Source organism: Ictalurus punctatus, chromosome 8, assembly GCF_001660625.3.
Source record: "Ictalurus punctatus breed USDA103 chromosome 8, Coco_2.0, whole genome shotgun sequence".
In the NCBI taxonomy this organism is placed as follows: Eukaryota; Metazoa; Chordata; class Actinopteri; order Siluriformes; family Ictaluridae; genus Ictalurus; species Ictalurus punctatus.
Window position 1 is genome coordinate 24,562,992 of NC_030423.2, and position 26,573 is coordinate 24,589,564.

The 26,573-nt window shown below is 40.5% G+C and overlaps 1 protein-coding gene across 1 annotated transcript; it reads right to left on the bottom strand.

The window, feature by feature from the left end:
* Window positions 1-15,357: 15,357 nt before the first annotated feature.
* On the bottom strand, window positions 15,358-26,464 carry ids (iduronate 2-sulfatase). Its single transcript, XM_017474018.3, has 9 exons — window positions 26,280-26,464; window positions 25,951-26,087; window positions 24,624-24,801; window positions 24,375-24,463; window positions 20,673-20,873; window positions 20,384-20,554; window positions 20,037-20,163; window positions 18,602-18,775; window positions 15,358-16,576 (listed from the first exon to the last, which is right to left on the bottom strand). Exons 1-9 carry the CDS (start codon window positions 26,350-26,352, stop codon window positions 16,035-16,037), a joined length of 1,692 nt encoding a protein of 563 aa, XP_017329507.1. The 5' UTR covers window positions 26,353-26,464; the 3' UTR covers window positions 15,358-16,034.
* Between the last annotated feature and the right edge of the window lie 109 nt (window positions 26,465-26,573).

A 26,573-nucleotide genomic window follows, 5' to 3' on the forward strand; every position in this document is an offset into this window, starting at 1 on the left:
GCTCTATTCTTGATGATATTTATAAGTAATAAAAGCAAGTGATTCTACCTGTAACTGTTTCCTTCCAACCAATCACTGATCACCATTGTTTGTCCCACCTGCACACTCCTTTTAATATTTCTTTTGACTGTACATTAACTACTTTCCCTCAAGAACATTTGCCAGCACTGTGAGTAACAGCAAAAGCATTATCAGTGTGCATAATGGAATGTTCAACAACACCAGTGAAAAAAAACACATTTATATTGATCATTTGGCAGATGCTTTTATCCAAAGCAAACAATGAAAGCATTATAGGGACAAAGTGGCTCTCTGGTACAGTCACTAGTGAAGAACTTTACCCTGTGAGCTATCATCTGCACAATAAAGGAAATGCACCAGTGATATTTAAACTCAGGATGTCCTGTTTATTTGACAGGCACTATGACCGCTAAGCCAGAAACACATCCTTTTTAGCAAATGAGTGATGGCCCAATGCCAGCCCACACTTACTGCTTTCATCTGGTCCACATACTGCTGCAGAACAACAGTGATTAAATCATCTGAATCTGGCTGCTTGAACACAACCACAACTCAACCCTGATGAGGCCGTGTCTCAGGCATGACATGAATCAGAACTTTCGACCCAAAACTCAAATGCAACACAAGCATTAAATATGGCTGGCTAAATTGAAGCCAGATTCCAAATGCAGGGCAAAGTGGGTAAAGCTTATATGTATAATGGCTTGCCTAAGTATACAGCCCCTTGAACTTGTCCATAATTTGTAGTGTTACAAGTTGGAACTAAAACTGACTTAATTGGGATTATATAAATCTACACAAAAAATATCACATAATATTGATATGGGAGGAAAAGCCTCTACAGTTAGTACAATTATTTACAAATAAAAATAAAAGTTATATGCATAGGTATTCACCAAGAGGACAAGGATAGCTGTCTCATACACCGCTAAATTAGTTCTAGTGCAACCAGTTGTCATCAGAAGTCAAAAAAATAATTGAATGGATCTAATAGTGTGGGCACACCGTGGCTTAGTGGTTAGCACGTTCGCCTCACGCCTGCAGGGTTGGGGGTTCGATTCCCACCGTTTCCTCTGGTTTCCTCTCCCAGACATGCATGGTAGGCTGATTGGCGTGTCTGAAGTGTGTGTGAGTGTGTATGTGATTGTGCCCTGCGATGGATTGGCACCCTGTCCAGGGTGTACTCTGCCTTGTGCCCAATCCTCCCTGGGATAGCCTCCAGGTTTCCCCGTGAAATGGGATAAGCAATATAGGAGATGGAAGATAATTTAATATAATATAAATATAATATAAAAATATAACCAGCCTCTACGAAGATTCCAGATGATGCCAACATCTGTGAAGACTTTGGATGATACCAATGCTCTACACGTGTTGCTCCTGGGATAGCAGTGGGCCTGGACAGTCCTGGTGCCCTGCTTCTCATCGCTTGGAGGCCAGTGACTATTGCTGAGGATGGCCCCATATGGACACTTGGAAACTGTGGAGTTGCCACAGGACTGCAACTGCTGCGAACAGTTTTGGTGCGGTGTCTTCTTGCGCTCGGGTCTCCATCAGTGGACAGTGCATGATTTCAGCAGAATAAACTTCTTGATGGGTTCCCATTTGTGTCTGGTTCCTCTCAAGGTTTCTTCCTCATATCATCTCAGGGAGTTTTTTGCCGTCGCCTCTGGCTTGCTCATTAGGGACAAATCAATCCATTTAAAATTTAGACTGGAAATGTATATATTTCAGTAAAGCTTCTTTGTGACAATGTCAATTGCAAAAAGCCCTATACAAATGAAACTGAATTGAATTGAATAAATATGCCTGTTTTTGGAAGTGTTCGGTAGAGAACACACCTAAACAAACAACAACATGAAGTCCAGATAACTAATAAAAATTTAAAAAAATAAAAAAGGTTCAGACAAGCTTCATGAAAATTTTCAATCAGGTTATAAGCAGAAAATTCCAAACTTTGAACATCCTGCAGGACACCATTAAATCTGTTAATAAAAACTGAAAAGAATATGGCACAACCGCAACTCTGAGTAAAGGACGCCGTCCAACAAACAGTCACTGACCAGTTAAGGAGTGCATTAGTCAGAGAAGCAACCAAGAGGCCAAGGGTATCTGAAGGAGCAGAGAGATCCACAACTCAGATTAGAAAAGCTGTTCACAAGACAACCATAGCCCAAACACTCAACAAAGCTGTAGACATTATGGAAGAGTGTGGAGCCAAATTCCACTTGAAGTTTGCCAAAAGGCATTTTTGAGACTCAGCAAACATGGGAAAATGGTCTCTGGCTGGATGAGACCAAAATTTAACATTTGGACCTTGGTACAAAGCACTACAACACTAATCATTACCCAGAGAACACCTTCCCCACATGGTGAAGCATGGTGGTGGTAGCATGGTGGTGGTAGCATCATGTTGATAGTTAATCTTGTCCTCTTAGTTGCTTCCTTGACCCAACTTACCTGATCACTGACATTTGTAAGACAACCTCCTCTAGGTGGAGTTACTGTAGCAGTAATTCCTTTCACATTGTGCTCTGAGAGATGGCCAAGTTGGGATAAAATTGAATACTTATGTAAGCCACTGTAGATGGTCATAGTTTGGTTACATACTTTAGGCCCACAATACACTTGCTACTGCCATAAGAGACCCATATGAACCTACATTGACCAGATTTGGCCCCAACTTGGCTGCTATCTGAAATGCTACAGTAATTCAATGAAATAGGGTAAATACTGCAAAGCAGTTCTGTGTATACTGATATGAAGGAAAGCTCTAATGGAAATGCAGGTCCAAACCCAGCTTTACTACTAAATGAGACTCTTTTAATCCACTTACATCTAAGTTGTTATTTCTAACAGGTACAGGTGGTCACGTATGGAACATCTGGCCAAGTATGGAATATTTATGGGAGGAAAAAAAGACATCTTAATGCATGTGAGAGGAGGATACAGTCCCATCTCACCAGCAGCAATTACCAGTGCCAGCAAAATCACTGCGGATCAAACAGCATCCACAGAGAAGATGATCTAATTAACCAACAATTAAAGACCATTAAATATTTAAGCCCTTTAACGAGACCTTGTAACTTCATGTCTCCATCCTCATTCTTCCACTTGGTTCAGTAAGACAACTTGGGTTCTGTTAGGGGGTGTATTTACTTTGCCTGGTGCCTACATTTAATCTATAGTGTAAATAATACTTCATTAAGAATTAAAAGTGAAACTCTATAGCTTTGTGGTTTTACAATTATATATTATTTACTATTATCTAATGACAAGTCATGGTAGGATAGCTGTACTGTATACTGTAGTCAGTATATTCATAAAAGCATTGAGCCCTATTTGGGTGAAGTTAGATTTACAAAGGCAGGCACTTGGGGTAATTCTTTGAGGAACTTACATACCAAATTAGCTTCTGTTTTTGAAAAACTCTGTAGGGATCTGATCGTTTCAGTCAGTTCCTAAATTCCGTAATTAAATAAGTAAATAAAACTGTAAAAGTTCTAGTAATGTTATCCATGTGTGATGGAAAAATCCAGGTCTGTCCCACAGAAACAGAAACAATCAATTTAACTCCCGTCCCATGTTAATTAATGGCCATCCAGACATGAGAGTTTTATCTGGAGATGTGTACATTTTTTAAATAAAAATATTCATTGGTAGTGCACCCCATAAAGGTGATTTTAGAGAGATGCAATAGAAGAACCATATTTGGTCCCAAAAGAACCATTTGGTCTATTTTTAGAACCATTTGGTCTATTTTTAAGCCGTCATTTTGTTGTTGGCACAATACATTTAATAATCATGTTCCACTGCAAAGCTCTTTCCACATAATGGTAATACTTACGATGAGAATTATAATGTTATTGCATCCCATTGGGCCCATTAAACCAAAGGTTCTTTAGAAAACAACAACAAAAAAAAAAGGTTCTAGTGTGTCATCAACCTAAAGAGCATTTCTGCCACCATTTTTAAGAATGTACGTCAAGAACCTTCAAGAGTTGCTAATGGATATTTTACTGTACCTATTCTTACCTCTTAGTGTGCATCTACATGAATGCCAGGACCTAAGGTTTCCCAGCAGAACATTCCCCAGGGCATCACACATAATCACACTCTCACAGTGCATCCTGGTGCCATCTCTTCCCCAGGTAAGTGAAGCACACGCACCCGGCCGTCCACATAATGCAAAAGAAAACATGATTCATCAGACCAGGCCACTTTCCATTGCTCCATGGTCCAGTTCTGATGCACACGTGCATCAACCATAGTTGGCGCTTTTGGCAGTGTAGAGGGGTCAGCATGAGCACTCTGACCGGTCTGCGGCTATGCCGCCTCATACACAGCAAGCTGCGATGCACTGTGTTCTGACACTTTTCTGTCATAGCCAGCGTTAACTTTCTCAGCAATTTATGCCACAGTAGCTATCGGTAGGCTCGGACAAAATAGGCGAGCCTTCGCTCCCCATGTGCATCAATGAGCCTTGTGCGCCCATGACCCTGTCACCAGTTCCGGTTGTCCTTCCTTGGACCACTTTTGGTAGGTACTAACCACTGCATACAGGGAACACCCCACAAGACCTGCTGCTTTGGAGATGCTCTGACCCAGTCGTCTAGACATCACAAAATCTAAACGTGGTTGAATATGTTACTGAATTATAGGGTGTGATTATTTTTTTCCCACCTGGTTTCTGAAAGTTGGTTTACTTTTTGGGGGGAAAATGACTACATATTGAAATCTGTTGTGGTGCTTTCTTTATTTGCATGTTTGTTTATAGACATTGGTGAGGACCACACAATTGTTATTTAGGCCCTGATAACCTGATAAATAAAAAAACAGAATTGAAGGAGGGTGTACTTTATTTTTCCAATGACGGTATATATATGTATATATATATGTATGTATGTATGTATATACATATATATATATATATATATATATATATATATATATATATATATATATACACATACATACATATTATATATATATAAATTGTGTGTGTGTGTTATTACTTGTAGCTTTTGCAGTTCTTTTTGTTGATCTCTATAACCTCTTATATAGAAACCTAACAAGCATTTACCATGTTTATCCTGCATGTAGTTAACGCTTAAATGGCATTATAAAGCTTTTTTTCACACCAGTACCTCTGCTAATTATTTTGTCATGCACGGCTGCAACGCTGTATAACAATTTTCACAGTCTTCATTTCGGCAAGTAGACACTCGGTCAGTGCCCTATGACGTGATACACCACTGTTTTATCACAGTTAACACGCCTGAGTGCTTTGATGAATCTAACAACCCTCCAGGGAAAGACTCTGTTTAATTCCACAGGCTCTTTATTATGATTGTTATCACCAACGCTACCACATTGTCTCTCCACACTGCTGCTTTTTCGCCAATAAATGTTAGAAGATAGCGAGTGAGTGGTCCTTGTGGCGAACCCCAGCTCCCAGCGGTCATTATCATCCCTGTTTTACCATCTCTCCACCACCTAAGGATGTGGCCTGCCTCAGTGGAGACCAAACAGATGGTCTTGCAGTATCTGAGATGACAGCCCGTCAGAGCAGATGGCCACCTAAAGGGCACGAACCCCACGATCAGCTCTGCAAAGAGCTGGAGAGATGAAGAGAGAAGACACTGCTGTCTACAGATGAAGACAGCATTGTCATTTGTTATAATAAATCTACAATCGAATCACTACAGCGAGGTTGAGGTGTGGATATTGGTATATGAATGAAGAATATGTGTTATTGATATTAAAAAAAACCAGATATAGTTAATGGAAACTGAAAATTATGTCCATTTTCTTGGCGATCTTTGGAAACAAATGACAAGTTACAGCAAAATGCCAATATTCGTTTATATTTATTCGAATGAGCAGTTGTAATTTTTATTTCCTCCTGTTCAATCTACACAAGGTAGATCCATTAAACTTTCCATTGCAATTTTTGCTACTTTTACTCTCTAAAACGTTATTTATTCTTTTTATTTTATTTGTATTTTAGAATTGTTTTTCCTCACATATATTCGTGTGTTTTGCTTTCAAATTCTGTTCTGTTTTTTTGCATTTTATATAATGATATCATTTTTGTCAACTTCGTTGTTTTTTTTTGTACTATTCTTTAATTAATTAATAATCGACATTAATTTAAATTCTATTTTTATTTTTAAACAGTTTTTTGCTGCTTTTATTTATTTTCATTTGGGGTTTTTTTCCCCCCTTGCTCTTCCTTTTCTTTTTTTCTTTCTTTCCTTTGTTCTCTTCCTTTTTTAGAAGTCGCTTTAATGGTGCATAAAAACTTTCAATTATTAAGAAATTCGATTCATTGTTGCACTTTTGGATCAAACCGTACTTTATTCTAATATCGCATCAACAACGTTTATAAAGCGATAACATAAAAGTCTTCGATCGTCCGTGTGCGCGTTACAGATGCTTTCGGGTAATGTGCTCATATGTTTCAGGTGTTTCTGCAGCCATTCTGCAACACTGCTGTAACGACAGCTTGTCGTAAGTGTGTTAGACATCACCGGGGACAAACAAATCATTTTATGAGTTGCGTGAGTTGTTTACAAAGTACACAGCTCTGAGCCAATTACCACACGTTCAAGCTCATTTGAAATGTAAAAAAATGCGATTCCTCGTTTGCGTGCATTCTTCATGCTCGCATGTGACAAGCTTGTTAGTTTTAGACGATGATCATGAGATGATACGAATATTCCGCTGTCTTTGGACAAATCTGCGTAGAACGTTAACTTATTCACACGTGAAGATTCACGCATGGCGGCCAAGCATCTAGTTCATTTGCCTTTCATGTGCCTCGGCGGAAATAATTGCGACAGAAACTCGGCATATGCCAGCTGTCACTTGAAAAGGAGGTCAAAACGGATAAATATGCATCTTTGAAGTTAGTTCTCATTAGTCCAATATGAGCTGGGAGTGACAGAGACAGAGGGGGGGAAATGATATCAACTAATTTCAACAGAATGTACAGATAGCTCTGTGATTAGAAATGTGTAGCTATGATGGGAAGATTTATTAGTAAAGAGTGTGTTACAGTAAAATATGAACAATCTAATGGATAGAAACTATTAGCATACTAAAATAGGCTACGGAATAAAGCCGTCCCACATAACCATTCCAGCATGGTTGTCCCACTGTCCTCTACACATTGCAGCACGACAAATGGCAATAATGGACATCCTTTTCCCCATGCATTGCTTTTTTTGCAGGCCAAGCCGACTGCTCTCGACGGGTTTGCCAGGCCCGGGTACCACGGCTGGCGGAGTGACATTACTAAATGCCATGTCGGTGCAAAGGGAGCAACGAGCAGCAAGAATGATGGAGTGGCCGTGCCCACAGGTCGGGAACAGGCCTGCTGTGGGAGCTGCTCCCTCGCTGCACCAGATGGAGGGCATGAGATCCTGAGCTATTATGTGAGCCACAGTGGGCCTTTCTCTCCCTCTCTATTTTTTCCTCTTGTCTCTCTTGCTCATCTGCCCACTCCCTGCTGGACCAGGGTGGTCATTAGCAGGCACTTCACTGCCAAAAGACATCGAGTACATAGATGCAGCAGCTTTTGCAGGACCCAGAAAAGAAAAAGGGAGAAAAATCCAGCTGTAATGGTGGTTAAGTTGGTATATTACGATGGATTTATGTTATGCTGATGCTTTATTTCCTAGTCGGTACATGTGTGTGGAATTGGAAAGTAGTTAACTAATTTAAAGTACTGTTGAATTTCTAACTTGATTTAATTGAACACTTGTAGTCTTTTAAAAATTCAAATCAAGAAGAAGAACAACAAGGAAAATTGCATATTTGGATAAAATCATACTTTATGACTGACTGTGTGATTTCTCCGTAACCTTAATATGAAAAGTGTATATCACAGGTGGTTTCTGCTCATACATTTTTTTTTAAGTTTCAAAAAGGTTTTGATTGGTTTTTTTTTGTTTTTTTTTTTCATAAACCAATTTTATGAGTTGTGTGGAAAAGAAAATGCTAAAAATCTATTTCTTACATTTTCATTAGACCTTCCGGGTACTTGTTTTGTTCATGAGTCAGATATTTTTCTTCTGTACCTGGCTTCCAATCCAAACACATTTCTGCTTATTTTAGCTTCAACTATATTTAAACCATCAAATCAAATTCCCATCATTTTATATGGATGCCACAGCCAATCATATCTGTGCAAGAACTGTTAGTTTCATATATTAAAACTACTTTAATGGGGACAAAAATTAGATTTCATGACAAAGTTGTACTGAGTTCAAACGAGCGAGGTCGAAGTGGATCGATTTAGATCTTTTTTTAATTTTGTAACTTTGGCAATAACTTTTGTAAACTTTTTTTTTAAGTCACATGTTTAAAGTTTGTAATCATGCCATCTCTCTTACGAACAGCACAGTAAACAGAAAAGCTGTTTAACAGCTCTGTTGTTAGCCGGCTCATGCATTTGTTAATTTGTGTATATTATACTTTCACAGTACAATGCTTGCTTAGAGCAGGGGTTCCCAAACTTTTCCAGGGCAAGGCCCCCCAAATGGCATTAACATTTGACCGAGGCTGCCCTTTTGCAAGATGTCTTTAAAACACATTAAAAATACAGACTTCTGAATATATCCCCCTTTTTTATTAATAATTACATCTTACATCACATTACTTTAGGAACTGATTGTGTGTGTGTGTAGTTGTCTGAGAGTGAGAATTTATTTTTCACACCAAATTGTTGAGGCCCCCGGGCGCCCCCTGGTGGCCCCCAAGGGGCCCCCACTTTGAAAACAACTGGCTTAGAGTATCTATTTCTAATTTCTCCTCCAAAGGCATTTTGAAAAATCAGTTGTGAAAGTAATCCACCTCGTCCACGTTTATTACCGCGATTACAGAACATTTAACGTGATTTAATGCTTAGATGCGACTCTACAGTCTGAGCTAGAAAAAAATCAGCCCCAGGCTTAACTTCATAGCATTCTGTATATTTTTGGTCCTGTTGTTCTTGGTTCCACATAAGTAAAAAATAATCCGCTTTAAGCCACTGGCTAACAGCTAATAGGACAATATGGGAGCCCTGTGAACAATAATTTACATGTAATGTTGTTTTGTACACATTGTTACGTGCCTGCACAGGTGCGACAGTTTTGGTTATCTTGGTGCGTTCAAGTCATGTCGGAAAGATCGCTTTTTTACGAGTTGAACGCACATGAACGGCAGAACAAAGTCATAATTACGAGTGGGGATTTTCTTTGAGGTCTGAGTTTCCGAGTTGGGGGCGTGTCAGTAAAAAAACATGCCATAATCAATGGATGTGACGTCTGTGATTGATGGTAAATTTGACAAAATTGAACATTTCCTCATCTCAGAAGCTGATTTGCGTTATTAAGTGTTTGGAATATGCAGTACGTTATTGTCAGGCTTTTTTATTTACGATAAAACAAACTAATTGCCTGCACGAAATACGATACCATTGTACAGTTACAATATCGTATGTAACGATAAAGTTTACACTAGCTTCATAAATTGATTCAAAACATTAAAAATAAATAAAAAAGCAAAACACACCTGATACTCATTCGTTGTTCTTCATTTTCTAGAAATGGAGAATAAACCATCCATCCATCTTCTATACTGCTTTATCCTTTTCAGGGTCGCAGGGGAACCTGGAGCCTATCCCAGGGAGCATCAGGCACAAGGCGGGGTACACCCTGGACAGGGTACCAATCCATTGCAGGGCACACTCACACACTGCGGACACATCAATCAGCCTACCATGCATGTCTTTGGACTGGGGGAGAAACGCCCACAGCACAGGGAGAACATGCAAACTCTATACACACAGGGCCACAGTAGGAATCAAACCCCCAACCCTGGAGGCGTGAGACAAACATGCTAACCACTAAGCCACCGTGCTGTGGCCTAAAAAACCTTGCTGTATTATTTTGTAGTTATTTAAGAGAAGGTATACGCTGCCATCTTGCTGCAACCAAAGTGGCTCGAACCTGATATCAGAATTACGACTTTTCTCTATGAAAACTCTCCCGACTTTAGTATACAATTTTGCACATTACACTAGATCACATGACAATAAATGTGCATACATTTCTGTACAATGATATACATGACACTATTGATACAAACATGGTATAATTACGTAAAGTGTTTTTGTAAATATTAAAAAAAAAAATACAATATGATTGGGAAAAAAAACTTGCAGGCAGCAAAGCCTGCAACCCTTTTTTTAACGCCTTTCCGTTTCATCTCTTGCATTACATGTGTAAAAAATCAAACCCTTGCTGTTCAGTGTGTCTACAGCAAACCGTGAGCAACTGTAGGTGCCTGCTCACTTACAGCGATGTCCTGAGGAAGCACTGCCACTGAGAGGTTGGAGATCTGTAATCCTGCAGCTTTACATGAACTCTCACATCTGTTTAGAGTTGCTGGGATCTGACTGTGGCGCATAATGCAGTGTGTAGCAGGAAATGAGCCCTGGGGAGAAAGTCAGCAAGGAACGACATCCCCACTGACATGCCTCAACCCTGTGGACCATGAAACCTGGCTCGAATTTTGACTTGTATCTACAGATCCATCTGAGTCACAGGAGCTCTGGGTAAACCTAACTGCACAATCTGTAATAACATACAAGCTGGGGAGAGATCTGCGAACAGTTTCAGGATGATGGTAAACCAAGGGCATGACTGTTTCACTGTGAACCAAGAACGCTACAGGGTCGGATCCTGTTTTGTCACAAGGGGCAGACTGGCATAACGCTGGCAGTATTATGTATTTAATATATGTGTACCAATTGGGGTTCCATTTGCATCCCATTGATATTATATTTCCACACTATATGGCCAAACGTATGTGGACACCTGACTATCACACACATATGTGCTTGTTGAACATCCCAATCCAAAGCCATTAACATGGAGTTGCTCCCCGCTTTGCTGCTATGATAGCCCCCACTCTTCCAGGAAGGCTTAACGCTAGACTTTGGAACGTGGCTGTGGGGATTCAGCTACAAGAGCATTAGTGAAGTCAGGTACTGATGTCAGATAGGAAGGTCTGGGGTGCAGTCGGCGTTCCAATTCATCCCAAAGGTGTTCAGTGGGGTTGAGGTCAGGGCTCTGTGCAGGTAGCTCAAGTTCTTCAACACAAACCTTGGCACACCAACCATGTCTTCATGGAGCTCGCTGGAACTATGAGATTTGGGCCTTATAGTTCCAGTGAAGAGAAATCTCAAAGCTACAGCATACAAAGACTTTCTATACAATTGTGTGCTTCCAACTTTGGGGAAGAAGCACATATGGGTATGATGTTTGGACAGGTTTGGATATATCTTGTATGTAGGTAAAGGGAAAAACAGTATTTTTGCTTGTCCCAGCTCACTATACCTACACTTCACCCTGAAATGTAATCATTAAAATATTTCACCTTTTTATTTTTTATTTTTACTTGAATGTGAATCCATTTAACATCTCATTCATAAAAAAAAAAAAATCCTTTTCCATGAGTCACCCGTTCTAGATTTTGAAAAATTGCTCATTTTTCCATCATTTTCCTTTATTTCATACAGCACTGATTCAACCCTGTTACCCCTCAATTTGTCGTATGTTCAACAAGAACTTGCGTCATCCGAATTTCCTGAAGGTCACAGGAAGAAGAAAATTCAATTCTCTATTTTTTTTTGTCTTTATTTGAAATTATATTGAGTGGTTAGCACGTTCGCCTCACACCTCCAGGGTTGGGGGTTCGATTCCCACCGTGGCCCTGTGTGTGCGGAGTTTGCATGTTCTCCCCGTGCTGCGGGGGTTTCCTCCGGGTACTCCGGTTTCCTCCCCCAGTCCAAAGACATGCATGGTAGGCGTGTCTAAAGTGTCCGTAGTGTATGAATGGGTGTGTGAGTGTGTATGTGATTGTGCCCTGCGATGAATTGGCACCCTGTCCAGGGTGTACCCCACCTTGTACCCCATGCTCCCTGGGATAGGCTCCAGGTTTCCCCGTGACCCTGAAATGGAGTAAGCGGTAGAAGATGGATGGATGGATGGATGGATGGATGAAATGATATTGCGATATAGGCTGACGAGGTCACTCTAAAAGTCCCACTCTGTTTCCCAAATTATAGATTGAAAGTAAATTATTTATTAAAAGGAAACACGTAATACTAAGAAAAGTATTAAAATGAAGGGGGGCGGGGGGGGCACTTTCAATACTGTTACTCATTTAACATTAAAACGCTGCTATTATCAGAAAGAAACCTTGAAAAAATGGTGAAACGATTCAGTTTTCAGAGTTCCACAGGCTAAATCATGGAAACTTCCAGACCACTTTTGACTAAAGCCATGGATTCTGAACAGATGAGATGTCTGGTTTGAACTGTTTCGAAGCAGAGAAGAAAAGAAAAAGAAAAACATTCTCACTCCAAATGTCCTCAAACTTCTTTCAAATACGAAATGACAAAAAAAACTAGGAACATCCGGGAAAACTTTCTCGGGTGAGCTGCCTTCAGGTAAATAATTTACAAATATGCATGTGATTGGCTGCAACAGAGGGTCTGCTACAGAAGCTGCAATGATTTGTGTTAAAAAAAAAAAAACGGATTCACTGATGGACAGTGAGTTTCAATCACACGTTCATTGCTTCTGCTACAGTATATTTACGAATGCTCCGTGGACCCCGTAGTTGACGACGCCTGGTCCAAACAGTCCCGTCATTCTCTCTTAACTGTAAACTGATCAGACTCGTCCTGCAATTTCAGTCCTCCTTTGATCCTGGAAAGTAAGTTCCTGTCTTCTGGCTGCCTGCGAGCCGGTTTGTTTCGCTGGATGTTTGCGAGCCGTGTCTGGGGTTTCTACTCCGAAAAAATCTCTGACTTAATCATGAAAGCCTTTGTGATCTAAACCGCTTTGATTTCAAAAGTAATAGGTCACAGACTATTTCATAACACAGGCCAGCTGTCTTTTATAGAGCCCCACATTAGGGCTAGAATAAACATGGACTCACGGCTTTCTAGTTCCAAGACTGAGTTGGGTTTCAATGCGAAGATATTGCTGCTTGGCAGAGGTTGCAGTGGAAAGCCTCAACGTCATAAAAACAGTTTTTCTAGTTAAAGTACAGACATGGTTGTAAATTCTCAAACAAAATTAAATATCAAATAAAAAAACACAGCAGAACGACACAAAACCACCTCACCATTGGTATGTAAAAAGTAAATAAACTAAATTTAAAAAAAAAAAAAAAAAAAAGCCAACAACAGTATATTCAATAGAACAGTAGTTCTCAAATTGAGTTCCATGAAGTTTAGCCAGGGAGTCCATGACTGTTTTATTATTATTATTATTTAAATCTATTCTGGGGGTGCACAGAGGCTTAGTGGTTAGCACGTTCGCCTCACACCTGCAGGGTCGGGGGTTCGATTCCCACCGTGACCCTGTGTGTGTGGAGTTTGCATGTTCTCCCCGTGCTGCGGGGGTTTCCTCCGGGTACTCCGGTTTCCTCCCCCAGTCCAAAGACGTGCATGGTTGGCAGGTTTAAAGTGCCCGTAGTGTATGAATGGGTGTGTGAGTGTGTATGTGAGTGTGCCCTGCGATGGATTGGCACCACCCATACATGAGGGTGTACCCCGCCTTGTGCCCGATGCTCCCTGGGATAGGCTCCAGGTTTCCCCGTGACCCTGAAAAGCATAAGCGGTATAGAAGATGGATAGATGGATGGAATTTTATTCTGTAAAAGTAGTGCAAATCAACAGTGGCTTCTCATACTTAGCGGCATCCATATACATCAGCCATTCAACAAATGTTAATCTTCAAAGTCCTCATTCACAACTCTGACATATTAATTTCCTCTTTTGAGTGACCAACAATTTTTAATTTTTTAAATATTGCTATTTGACAGATATACACCAACGTTCCCGTGATTTGCTCACATTACTAGATGCACAATCATAAGTCAGCATGCTCATTGAGTCATTTAGCTTTCATAGAGTTATTATTGCACCTGGGGTTAGTGGTTAGCACGTTTGCCTCACACCTCCAGAGTTGGCGGTTCAAATCCCACCCCACCCTGCATGTGTGTTCTCCCCGTGCTTCGGGGGTTCCCTCACGTTTCCTGTCAAAGCTCATCGCGACCTTGCGACTGCTTCCCGATGCAGCCATGAGAATGTTTTCAACGCGTTCTTCTTTTTGGAAAAGCATCCTTAAAGGTTATCTGAAAAAAATATATATATATAAATTTATATTATGTTATGTTATTTATATTTATATATATATAAATATAAATAACACACGATAGGACTTTTATATTAGGAAAAAAAATTAATCCCTGTTAATTTCCCTTATGTATGGAGACCTTTGGGACACGCTGTTTTATTTTACACATTTGAATAATGAGCCTAATATTTGCATAGCCGGATCATGTTTATAAATGTGTCGTGAGGGGTCGGTGGAATTTATTTTACAGTTAAGGGAGTCTACAAAACCAGCAGGTTGCTGTTATCTATTCATGGTAGGACAAGAACATTGCACTCAAATATGTTAACGGCTGCTTTTGTTTTGGCTCGAACCCAAAAAAATCCATTTTTCAAAGACACATTTGCAACCAGTCCTCCACTTTGCAAGTCTCCAGCACGTCATTAGTTAGATCCAAACGTAGCCCAGCCGTGGTTATGGTAATCAATGCTTATTATTCGGAGCAGTGATCCCTAACCGTGTCTGCATTGATTCCCTGTTAGGAATCACACTGAAACTAATGCAGTTAATACAAATCATTTATCATCACTAAGTCAAATTCTCTCTCTCTCTCTCTCTCTCTCTCTCTCTCTCTCTCTCTCTCTCTCTCTCTCTCTCTCTCTCTCTCTCTGAGTGTTTGTCTTCTTCAGCATAATCCCATTTACATGAGAGAACATGACAAGTGGATAACAGCCGTGCTCGTAAATAAAAATACAGGGAACACTTTTTGTAATCGTTTCCAATGGAGGAAAACCGTGGCTATTTTAAATGAGTAATTATTCCTGAAAACACAATACAAAATTAAACCCATATTTCTTGCTTAAAAGGAATAAATTAAAGCCTTGTATAGCGAGCGTACGGGACACAAATGCTAATTTGGTGCGTGGAGTTTATACATCAGCTTCAATCAGCATGGGGATCCGTATCCGACCGCGCGAACCTTGCTTTTTAGACGAAAGCAGTGAAAAAGAAAGCAGCTGGCAACGAAGCCTGTTTGCTGGCGCCAAATGCGTCGACACTCCCCGAGGATTACCCTCAGCAGCACGCTCCTGCTGCACATTTATAAAAATGCGTCTGGGGGGGGGTGGGGTTGGACAGACACACACGGAGACACTTTTGCATTTTGTTCGGGTTGAAAAATAGACATTTTTATTGGCTTCCACATGAATGAATATTTACATGATATTCGTATTCCGAAATAAAATTGTATGCACCGTGGGCGTGAACGGTGTTGCAATTAACAAGCTCTCAGAACAAGAAGACAGACAAAATCTGAAAAAATAAAATGTGCAAGGTGGTCTTGAAAACACTGTGTGCCAGGTGAAGGCATGCTAGGTGTGAAGAATCATTTCCCTTATCTTGACGTCGCACAAAACATTCATCACTGTTAAAGTACTCTCTGAGGTGCACCTGAGTAACATAATCTGCGAGTTTTCACATTTAAACCTCTCCGTTGTATTTCCGTGGTAACTCTGCCGCAGGACAGTACGACATGAGGTTGTAGATTTAAGTATGTTTTTCATCGGTGTTTTGCGACCCTGCTAAAATCTGCACAGGTCTCAGTTTTAAAGACCTCATCAAGCATTAAATCTTTATCGTTGACTGTTAAAATGAAATACATTTCTCCTTTTTGTGTTACATTTCCATCTCCGTTCAACACGATTATCTACAGGCCACGTGTTCACGTTCCCTCAACAAATTATGTAAGTTTAAGACGTTTTTTTTCCCTTCCCTTTCTCAGAGCAGCAACTATGTAAATTGTTACTATACAAATTCGTCAGCCGTGAATATTTAAAAAGTGACCACAGGATCCGTTTTCCTTCTCAAAGCCTCTCTAAGGTACGTCACGTGCTCTTTGAGACTTTCCGTCCACGTGTGCCACGTACCCAGTTTCAGTGTGGACGCTTTGGCGTGATCCTGTTCGTAGTAGACGTTGTTGTCCTCGTTTGGGTCCTGGGAGAGGATGTACAGCTCACCGGCGTGCACGTCGGTCAGATTGGCACGGAAGCGAGAGGAGTCGAAACCCACCCACTGCGTGAAGCGAAAATCAGTGGAGCGCACAGAGTAGCCCATTACGGTGATATTAGCGAGCGAAGGCAGGTCCGAGTCATCACGGATAGTGTCGTTCGGGCGAGGGTACTGGCTGAAGGCGTACGCTTCGTGGTCGACGATTTGCTCGTGGAGCCCGAGGAGACGTGCAAGGTTCGAACCCTCTGTGCACAGGTCGGTCTTAAAGGAAGGGAACGGGCAGTGGTGAACGGAGGCGAGGCCGGCCAGAGACGCCACAGTGGGGAAAACATCGACTAACTCCACCATGCTGCGCACCAGATAGCCTGGAGGAAATCAGAGTGTAAGGATGATGGAATGACACAAAAGCAAAACCAAGCTTACCATACACTGACGTTAGCAATCGATAAAGCTACCACTTATTTCCTATGATCTGCAACTCCATTAGTGCACTCGGTTTCTCCAGTATAGTCCTTGGACCATTTTGCAGGTTCCCTAGGTTCCAACTATTGCATTTGGTTCCTATAAAACACACTTTCAACAGGGCCTCAAAGAGTAGAAAAGTGTTCGCTATATAATAGACGCCATTTTGGATGCCTTCCAGTACTGACAAAAGCCTGCCAAAAGACACAAGTTAAGCAAGCTTGACTGTGAACGCAGATGATAGGACTGTCTGTCAATGTTTAACAGTTGATGTTAAATAAGTAAGGAATAAAACGTGACAGGGTGTGCTGTTATAGGAAAAATAATCAAAGGCTAGGTGGCTCGACATGAAGTAGAACCATCGTTACCACACGAAGTCGATCACTTAGTCAATCTGAAATCTTCTCCCATAGCAACGTGCCAATCGTCATCATTTTTCATTTATTAACCATCAGATATATCTGATCCAAACAGCCGTTGCCTCACCAGCATCTTTATTTCTCTCTTGAAATTTCTCTCATGACAAAAATATGCGCCTCGTCACGTTACACAAAAAAAAAAAACCCACAGCATAAAACTAACCGAACACTCGTAACTAGAAATATCAAATAAATGTCATTTATCTAATTGTCATTTCACTAATAAATGACTATACGACAGTACACTGTTCATTGTTACATTACACGTTATTTTTAATCTGCTTATTATTAGGATCCGATTATGTAAAGCATCTGCCGTACAAGTCCCTACGATCGAGCTGTTACTATAGAAACAAAAACGAATTAGAACGAGTGCGAGTTGATATAAACCGGTTATTTTATAGATTATAGCCGTCGGAGCTGACGTTAAATAATAATAATAAATCCGAGCCTCCTGACCAATCAGATTCGAGAATTCAACATGCTATTCTACATGGGATAAAACAACACTAAAAGGAACGTTAAACAAAACGTAGCGTGACGATATTTATAAATAATACGGAAACCTACAGAATGCCTTTTAGCTACTACTGCTTCTTTAAAAAAAAAAAAAAAAAAAAAAAAAAAAAAAAACACGTATCTCACGGCCACCGATGACGACTTTTCCAGTTGTGTTTTCCAGTTGGATCTCCGTTAGCCGCATGAGATGATTTCAGTCGTTGACTGCGTTAAAAAAAACCCAAATTACAGATGCTGTGCGAGTCGAAGAGAATAAGATATTAAATGATGAGTATTGTATTAAAAGCAGCACAAATGCTCTATGAGAAAATGATGATTAAGTTTGCACAGTACTCCAGACACTACATAGGTATGTGTGTGTTCTTCACTTCAGGTGAAGATAATAATAATAATAATAATTAAAAAAAAATTATTTATACAAGTCTTTACACAAATCTCTGCTGTAGGCAACACTGAGCTAGACAAATCCTTACACAGGACTTAGGCAGTGTTCCCTTAGGAAGGTGGTCCAGACTTCGGCATGAAATTCGAGAGCACAGCTGCAGAATTTAAAACAGTTCCAGCAAGTGAAAGAAGAAGAAGAAGAAAAAAAAAACACGATACAGGACCTCTACGCTACAGAACTATTAATATACTAATCGTTATATTACAGTCAGTCTCGAAAATAAAATGCAGATTTATCGATTTCGGCATCTAAATCAAGTGCGACTCGTTCAAACGGTGCAAGTACTAATTCACTGGACGTCATAACAGTGTAGCACAAGATAGCCGACTGGAAGAAGAAGAAAAAAAAAAGGGTTAAATAATTCAATTTTACACTGTAGCGCATCAGCGTACACATAGGAGATGTTTTTGCTCGATTGCAAAGCAAAAGGCAGTAAATGTTCCCTGCAAATTGAAATCAGATACGGAAGAATTGGCTTCATCTAACGGTTCTCAGAGGACTCTCGCACAGTCGATGAGCGAGACAGACGCCTCAAGTGTGCTTACCTTCGTCAAACTGCTCCTGTGTGCTTTCAAACACGTTTACATAGGAGAACGTTTTCTCCCCGGGCCAAGGCAGGGGTGAGGTCACACCAGGAGCGTAGACTATTAACGGCACACGGGTGGCTACGTCAAAGTTGCTGTATTTGGCCCATTCGCCGTGTTCGCCGAGGGACCAGCCTGGAACACACGCTGCAGTGAGGATCTGATACACGGTCTCATTTTACTGTCTGCTTCATTAAAGGAGCCTATGACTCTTTGATTCGTATGATTAAGGATTTGCTGTCCCATTAGCATAATTCTTGAAACGAAACCGCGCTGTCTTTTCGCAGGCCGTGAGTCAGCACGTACGCTGAACATCACAGTGGAGGTTAGACGTCTGCGTGCTGAGATCAAGGACTGAGATGTGTGTTTCATATACAGTTCACTTGTGCATGTGCATGAGGATCGTCCGAGTTTGTGCCTTAAACAGGAGCGGAGCGGAGAAATCTGATGTTTCAAAACTGCCATCTAGTGGCGGAATGTAGACAGTTGGCAACTAGGTGCAAAGTTTGTATACCCTTAGGAAATGAATGAGAAAGGTTTTATAAGTAAATGGGGGGGGGGGGGGGGGGGGGCCTTTTTTTTTTTTTATATTAGGTGACTTCATAAAACTAATTCACCAAATAGTGCATGTTCATGCTTTAATTTTATAACTGCCTCCATCGTTTGTTTGTTTTTGTTTTTTTATTTCAATTGAGCAGCATTAATACTCTGTGTTCTTCATGTATATCTGTTATATGTCAGTCTGTTCGATTGTTGTTGTTTTTTTTGTAAACCAGAATTAAATGTTCACGACACAGCTGAGGCTTCATGACTTTTTTTTTAAAAAATATTTAACGTCACCGTGAAGTGCCTCGAAACGCGCAGCGTTATTCGATGTGTTGCTGTAATTTCCACTGACACAGGAAGTCAGGGCGGGACCTATTGAGTGACACGCGTTCAAACAGCCAAGAACACATTTTCGTCCCGTGCGTGCTGATAAGACTGCTCTCGCTCGACATAAGCAACTTTCTGCGACGTTACGGTTATAATCTTGGGGGCAGGACGTTTCAGATTCTAGAGAGCATCTGATTGGACAGAAAATCGAATGAGAAGCTGAAGTGCAGAATGATGTCATCAAAATTGCTGATCCGTATCAGTGGTAGAGAATACGGTACGTTTTGAACGCGTATATCTTTTAAACGCGAATTTTGTCATTGTTTTGGAGCAACACCTATAGCTTATAGATAATCTTAAAATGAACATATTCATACTAAACACCACAAAACTTGGGGACTTTAATACGTAACGATTTTGCTTTTGTTTTTTATTAGAACAATTGCTAAATTAAAGGCAAAGTGCGAGGTGCACGCAACTCCATATTTCTATAGCCTATGAAAAAATATAACAATTCACAAACCATGGTCTGAGGTGAACACCACAATGGTTTCCTTGGCCAGGTCCAGATCATCGAGGGCCTGCAGGATCTTCCCGACCTGGGCATCCACATACGATACGGCTGCAAAATAGTGCTGCCGAATACGCAGCTACAAATCAAACAGAAAAGCAAGAACAGACACTTAGCAACCTGCTCATTAATGCAGTTATCCGATCGGCCAATCATGTAGCAGGACATACTCGAAGACTATTAATAAACGGATTCAAAAATGGAAGTGTTGCTGTTTAACAAAGTAAAACTGCTGTTTAACAACATAAGTACATATTTCTAACTAACTAACGGGCATTACGATTCGGAAGGAGCCGCACCTGAAAATCTTTAGGGATTGGTCCATACGGGAAACTGATATTCAGAGCCTGGACATCCTCTCTCTTCCGGATGTCAGTCCAGGGGTTGTAGGCTACTTCTGGAAGCTTCTTAGGAACATCTGGGTCTGGAGCCAGTGTCATGTTCTCAATGGGATACAGCTTGAGGTATTCCTGTGACACAATAACACGCCGTCTTTTACTTCAGCCTAATTTTATCATGCAAGCACTATTTATTTATTTATTTATTTATTTATTTATTTATTTATTTTAAATGTCGTATTTTACATACCACCGGGATCCTGAAGGGAATGTGAGGTTTGTAGAAGCCCACTGCTAGGAAGAAAGGACTTTCTGTACCTTTCACAGCTTTGAGCAGTCTTATAGCCTCTGCTGTGTTCTCCAGGTCAGGCAGAGTTCTCAACGGCATGTCAGAAACGTTCACCGAGCACAGCAAGTTACTGTGAAGCGTGCCGTCTTTGTTCTTGCAAACCTAAAAGCAGAATCATAAGGAGTTGTGAAGTTGAGAATCGGGCCATACCCATGTCAGCTTTCACATCTATGCACTAAATCGATGCACAATCGCAATATTTTTCGGTCAAATATTTCCTTTATACTGTAGGTTTTTCAGGAACTTTTTCATGCATCGACAGCCAAATGATTCCACAAAATCAAAACAGAAAAAAAGATGTCGACATTTTAAAGCGTTACTTTAACCAGCGTTGATTCCTATTCCCCGTTTTGCATGAAATCCCTTGAATGGACACCAAAGCAATTTTGCTGCGCGTGTGCACCAAAAAGGAAAGTCGTATTTCAAATTGGAATTTGAAAACATCACCGAATGAAATAAAAGACCAATTCTCTCTGGCATGAAAATGTTTACATAATGTAAAAACAGTGACTCTAATATGACCTATTGCAGGGGTGGACAATCTAGCCGCCTAGTTAAGAGGCTGAAAAAAAGGTTATGTAGCCATAGTCCTGATAATATTTAGTAGTAATATCTAATGTCCTGATAACGATGGTGAAGCAGCATCATGTTTCCGTCGCCAGTAAAAGGCCAGAAAGTCTTTGGCTAAGATTTCAGCAGTGAACTGTGGTGATCTCTCGCCACAAGTTTGAGTCTGACTAGAATCTTCATTTTCGCTCAATGTAGTGTATTCAGTGCATCCGGAAAGTATTCACAGCGCTTCAGTTTTCCCACATTTTGTTGTTACAGCCTTATTCCAAAATGGATTAAATTCATTATTTTCCTCAAAATTCTACAAACAATACCCCATAATGACAACGTGAAAGAAGTTTGTTTGAAATCTTTGCAAATTTATTAAAAATAAAAAACAAAAAATGCACATGTACATAAGTGTTCACAGCCTTTGCTCAATACTTTGTCGAAGCACCTTTGGCACCAATTACAGCCTCAAGTCTTTTTGAGAATGATGCTACAAGCTTAGCACACCTATTTTTGGGCAGTTTCTCCCATTCTTCTTTGCAGGACCCCTCATGCTCCATCAGGTTGGATGGGGAGCGTCGGTGCACAGCCATTTTCAGATCTCTCCAGAGATGTTCAATCGGGTTCCAGTCTGGGATCTGGCTGGGCCACTCAAGGACATTCACAGCTGTCCTGTAGCCAGTCCTTTGTTATCTTGGCTGTGTGCTTAGGTTCATTGTCCTGTTGAAAGATGAACCTTCGCCCCAGTCTGAGGTCCAGAGCACTCTGGAGCAGATTTTCTGTACATTGAAGGATGTCTCTGTACATTGCTGCATTCATCGTTCCTGCTACTGAAAAACATCCCCACAGCATGATGCTGCCACCACCATGCTTCACTCTAGGGATGGTATTGGCCAGGTGATGACTGGTGCCTGGTTTCCTCCAGACATGACGCTTGCCATTCAGGCCAAAGAGTTCAATCTTTGTTTCTCAAGGTCTGAGAGTCCTTCAGGTGCCTTTTGGCAAACACCAGGCGGGCTGTCACGTGCCTTTTACTGAGGAGTGGCTTCCGCCTGGCCACTCTACCATACAGGCCTGATTGGTGGAGTGCTGCAGAGATGGTTGTTCTTCTGGAAGGTTCTCCTCTCTCCACAGAGACACGCTGGAGCTCTGTCAGAGTGACCATCGGGTTATTGGTCACCTCTCTGACTAAGGCCCTTCTCCCCGATCGCTCAGATTGGCCGGGCGGCCAGCTCTAGAAAGAGTCCTGGTGGTTCCAAACGCCTTCCATTTTTAGATGATGGAGGCCACTGTGCTCATTGGGACCTTCAATGATGCAGAAATGTTTCTGTACCCTTCCCCAGATCTGTGCCTCGATACAATCCTGTCTCGGAGTTCTACAGACAATTCCTTGGACTTCATGGCTTGGTTTGTGCTCTGACATGCATTGTTAACTGTGGGACCTTATATAGACAGGTGTGTGCCTTTCCAAATCATGTCCAATCAACTGAATTTACCACAGGTGGACTCCAATCAAGTTGTAGAAACATCTCAAGGATGATCAGTGGAAACAGGATGCACCTGAGCTCAATTTTGAGTATCATGGCAAAGGCTGTGAATACTTATGTACATGTGCTTTTTTTGTTTTTTTTTTATTTTTAATAAATTTGCAAAGATTTCAAACAAACTTCTTTCACGTTGTCATTATGGGGTATTGTTTGTAGAATTTTGAGGAAAATAATGAATTTAATCCATTTCGGAATAAGGCTGTAATATAACAAAACGTGCGAAAAGTGAAGCGCTGTGAATACTCTCCGGATGCACTGTAGATATGAGGTTACGTCATGCTGCACTAGGACTGTAGTTATAGAACAGTTTTCATGCTTTCCTGTACTTCTGTCACTGTTTCTGATTCCATATCCATTTGTATTCATGGCTAATCAATTTGCCTAGCAAAAAGAGTTCCCACCAAAAGCAAAAAAAAGGCAATAAATAACTAAATAAAAAGTGTATGAAGTAAAACTTTTTCTATGAGGAAATTCAGTAGGGAGAGGTTTTTTCTTTCTCTGGTTTTAATGAGTAAAGTAAATAAAACGCTGACGGCCTTTATATCGACAGCCTACTGAACATGCTTGCAAGTTTGAACGAAAAACTTTTAACATGGACGTTGTGTAACAGGTTTGTCCCAGGCTGGAGATCTCTCCCACAGTGTATGGTTTCTAATCAAATCAAACCTGCAGTTTGGGAAAACAGCAATTAGAACAGGGATGTCCAATTCATTTTAGGTAAAGGAACACATTACAGGTAGTCTAACGTCAAATAGGCAGGACAAAAACAAACAAACAAAACAAAAAAAAAAACATACTTTGATACTGTACATACATTTATACGGCCAAAAGTTTGTGGACACCTGACCATCACACTCACATATGGTCGTCACCCCCCGCAAGTTGTTGCCACAAAATTGGAAGCTTATAATTGTATAGAATGTCTTTATATGCTGTAGGATTACAACTACACTTCACTTGATCTAAGAGGCCCAAACCTGTTCCAGCATGACGATGCGTCTGTGCACAAGGCGAGCTCCATGAAGACATGGTTTGTCAAGGTCGGAGTTGAACACGAGCGTCCTGCTCGATGAACTGGAACGCCGATTGTATCTCAGACCTCCTCTGCAAATATCACAGCCTGATCTCACTAATGCTCTTGTGGTTGAATGAACACAAAAAAAATCTAGTGGAAAGCCTTCCCAGAAGAGTGGAGCTTATTATAACAGCAAAAGGGGACTAAATCTCGAGTGGGTAAAGTACTTATGGGTGTGGTGCTCAGGTGTCCACAAACTTTTCGCCATATAGTGTATATCCGTGAACTTTTCCACTTCCACACCTTGCAATTTAATTGTGTTCCACAAGACAATTTTAATTTAGATTTTGAATTGATTTGGTGGGACGGATTAGAACCTTTATCGGGCCAGCCCTAGCCCGTAAGCCGTATATTTGACACCCCTTTAACTAAAACAATGTAGCGAGGATGCCCGCTCTCTCTCTCACACACCAACACACTAACCTTCTTGTTTTCAAAGCTGAAAGAGGGTGGATGATACGGTGGTGCAGACCAGCTGTATGGGTAATCGTCCGTGTGATTGGAGGCGATGCCTTTATGTCAGACACGAGACAGAGACTATATTAGTGCAAACACAGACAGCATAGTTATACGTTATGGGTGTGAAGAATGAGTAAGAGAATGATGGCACGTTTGAGTACCAATAAGTCTGGAACAAAAGCAGTGAAGGACTTCAAAAAAAAGATCAGGCACCTGGATGGAAGACCTTCCCCACAGATAACGATGTGTAGCCGTTGGATTTGAAATACTGCGGCAGCGTGGTGTAGTTGCCTGCGCTGACTCTCCAGTAGGAGTTGAAGTCGTACAGTCTGGTGGTGTCTGGCCTTCGACTTGTAAGGAAAGACGTCCTGCTTGGGCCACATACTGCTTGCTTAGGAGGAAGGAAAAACAGAAGAAACTTTATAAAGCAATATAGAAATATAAAAGCTGGCTACTTAAACTACATAAGCAATTACAAATGTATAGGACAAGTCAAATATTTGTCAAATAAAATGTGCGTGTTTTTCATAATCAGAAATCTTAGTCTTATTTAATATTTGAACATCATGTACAATTCAGACGGGATTAGCATTCCAGGCATTGCTTTTTCTAGTGAGATATATCTGAAGAAGAATCCAGGAAGTAAAGTAGAGGTAATAAAAGTTGTGCGAATTACGCTGCTGTAGGAAGTGACGTATGTAGTAGAGTTCTTTCTCCTTAAGTTTATATATATATATATATATATATATATATATATATATATATATATATATATATATATATATATATATATATATATATATATGTGTGTGTGTGTGTGTGTGTGTGTGTGTATAAACAAAAAAACAAGTTACAAATTAAATTTTTCAGTTGACATTTTTCAGTCACTTGATAGGGTCAAGTGTGTTGTTTAATAGCATTAAGGTCTATAGTATTTTAGGGGTAATAGTGAAGATAAGGAAAAGTACAAAGGATTTATCATGTCCAGACTTTTGACAGGTAATGTATGTATGAATTCTATGTCTATGCATTAGACCTAGTGATGTGTCGTTCATTTTGAACAAATCTTTAATATGACTCGGGAACGAGTTGTCTCAGAGAGTGATTCGTTTCCAGACAGACAGACAGACATTTTAACTATATATAAAAAAAAGATAAGTTCATTTGGCTGAACGAGATTCAAAGATCTGAGTCAATAAAATGATCAGAACTTCCCATCATTAATTAGACCACAGGTTCCAACCTTGATCCTGGAGTGTTTTTTTTAGTGTTTTCCCTGTCCGAACACACACACACACACACACACACACACACACACACACACACACACACACTCTCTCTCTCTCTCTCTCTCTCACACACACACACACCTCAAGCTGTTAATTAGCCGATAAGTTGATTCTAGTGTGTTAGAAAAGGGAAACTAATACAATGTACAAAACAGGAAGTTGTCCAGGACCAGGGCTGGGATCCTGTGTATTAGACAGAGAGATTGATGATTACGTGTGTGTGTGTATATATATATATAAACTAAAACTACCTGTGCAAAGGCGTTGTAGAACACGGTGCTTTTAGAGGCAAGTTGATCAATATTGGGTGATTTTACCACTGGATCAGAGTAGCAACCCAGAGAGGGTCTCAAATCATCAGCTATTATGTACAGCACATTTAATTTCCCTATGAAGAGAAGAAAAACAAAAAGGTTCATGATGTGATCATGCAAAATGGCTTATAATTAAGTATAATGAACATTAAACGATTACGTGAATTAATTCAATAGTCACAAAGAGCTGCTTCATGAATTAGTGATGTGGGGAAATCATTATAAATATTAGCAATGCGTCAATAAGCTCTGAGCTAACAGGCTACCTTTTGAAAATATACACAGGTCCAGAAGGCAAAGCAGAAATAAAGGCAGCGCCGTGTGAGCCCTTGAAAACATCCTTAACCTTATTAACACGTAAATGCGACATCACATAAAAACTCCCGAAAGCTCTGCAGACTTTTGTCTTCCCCTCTCCAGCGGTGTTTGCTTCCTGTTTGGGTCTTGAAGCCCCGCCTTCGGCGTTCAACTCCCCCATTTAGCCGCTCCTATTGGTCATCTGATCTGTCAATCAGGTTTCTATATTTACATCTACATCAAGGGTATCTATTCAGTGCTCC

Coding starts and splice junctions, on each gene's coding strand:
- ids (XM_017474018.3), bottom strand. CDS start 26,352: ATGTTTTCAAGGGCTCACACGGCGCTGCCTTTATTTCTGCTTTGCCTT. Junction 26,088..26,279: donor CCTGTGTATATTTTCAAAAG/GTAGCCTGTTAG, acceptor TTCTCTTCATAG/GGAAATTAAATGTGCTGTAC. Junction 24,464..24,623: donor GGGGAAGGTCTTCCATCCAG/GTGCCTGATCTT, acceptor TCTGACATAAAG/GCATCGCCTCCAATCACACG.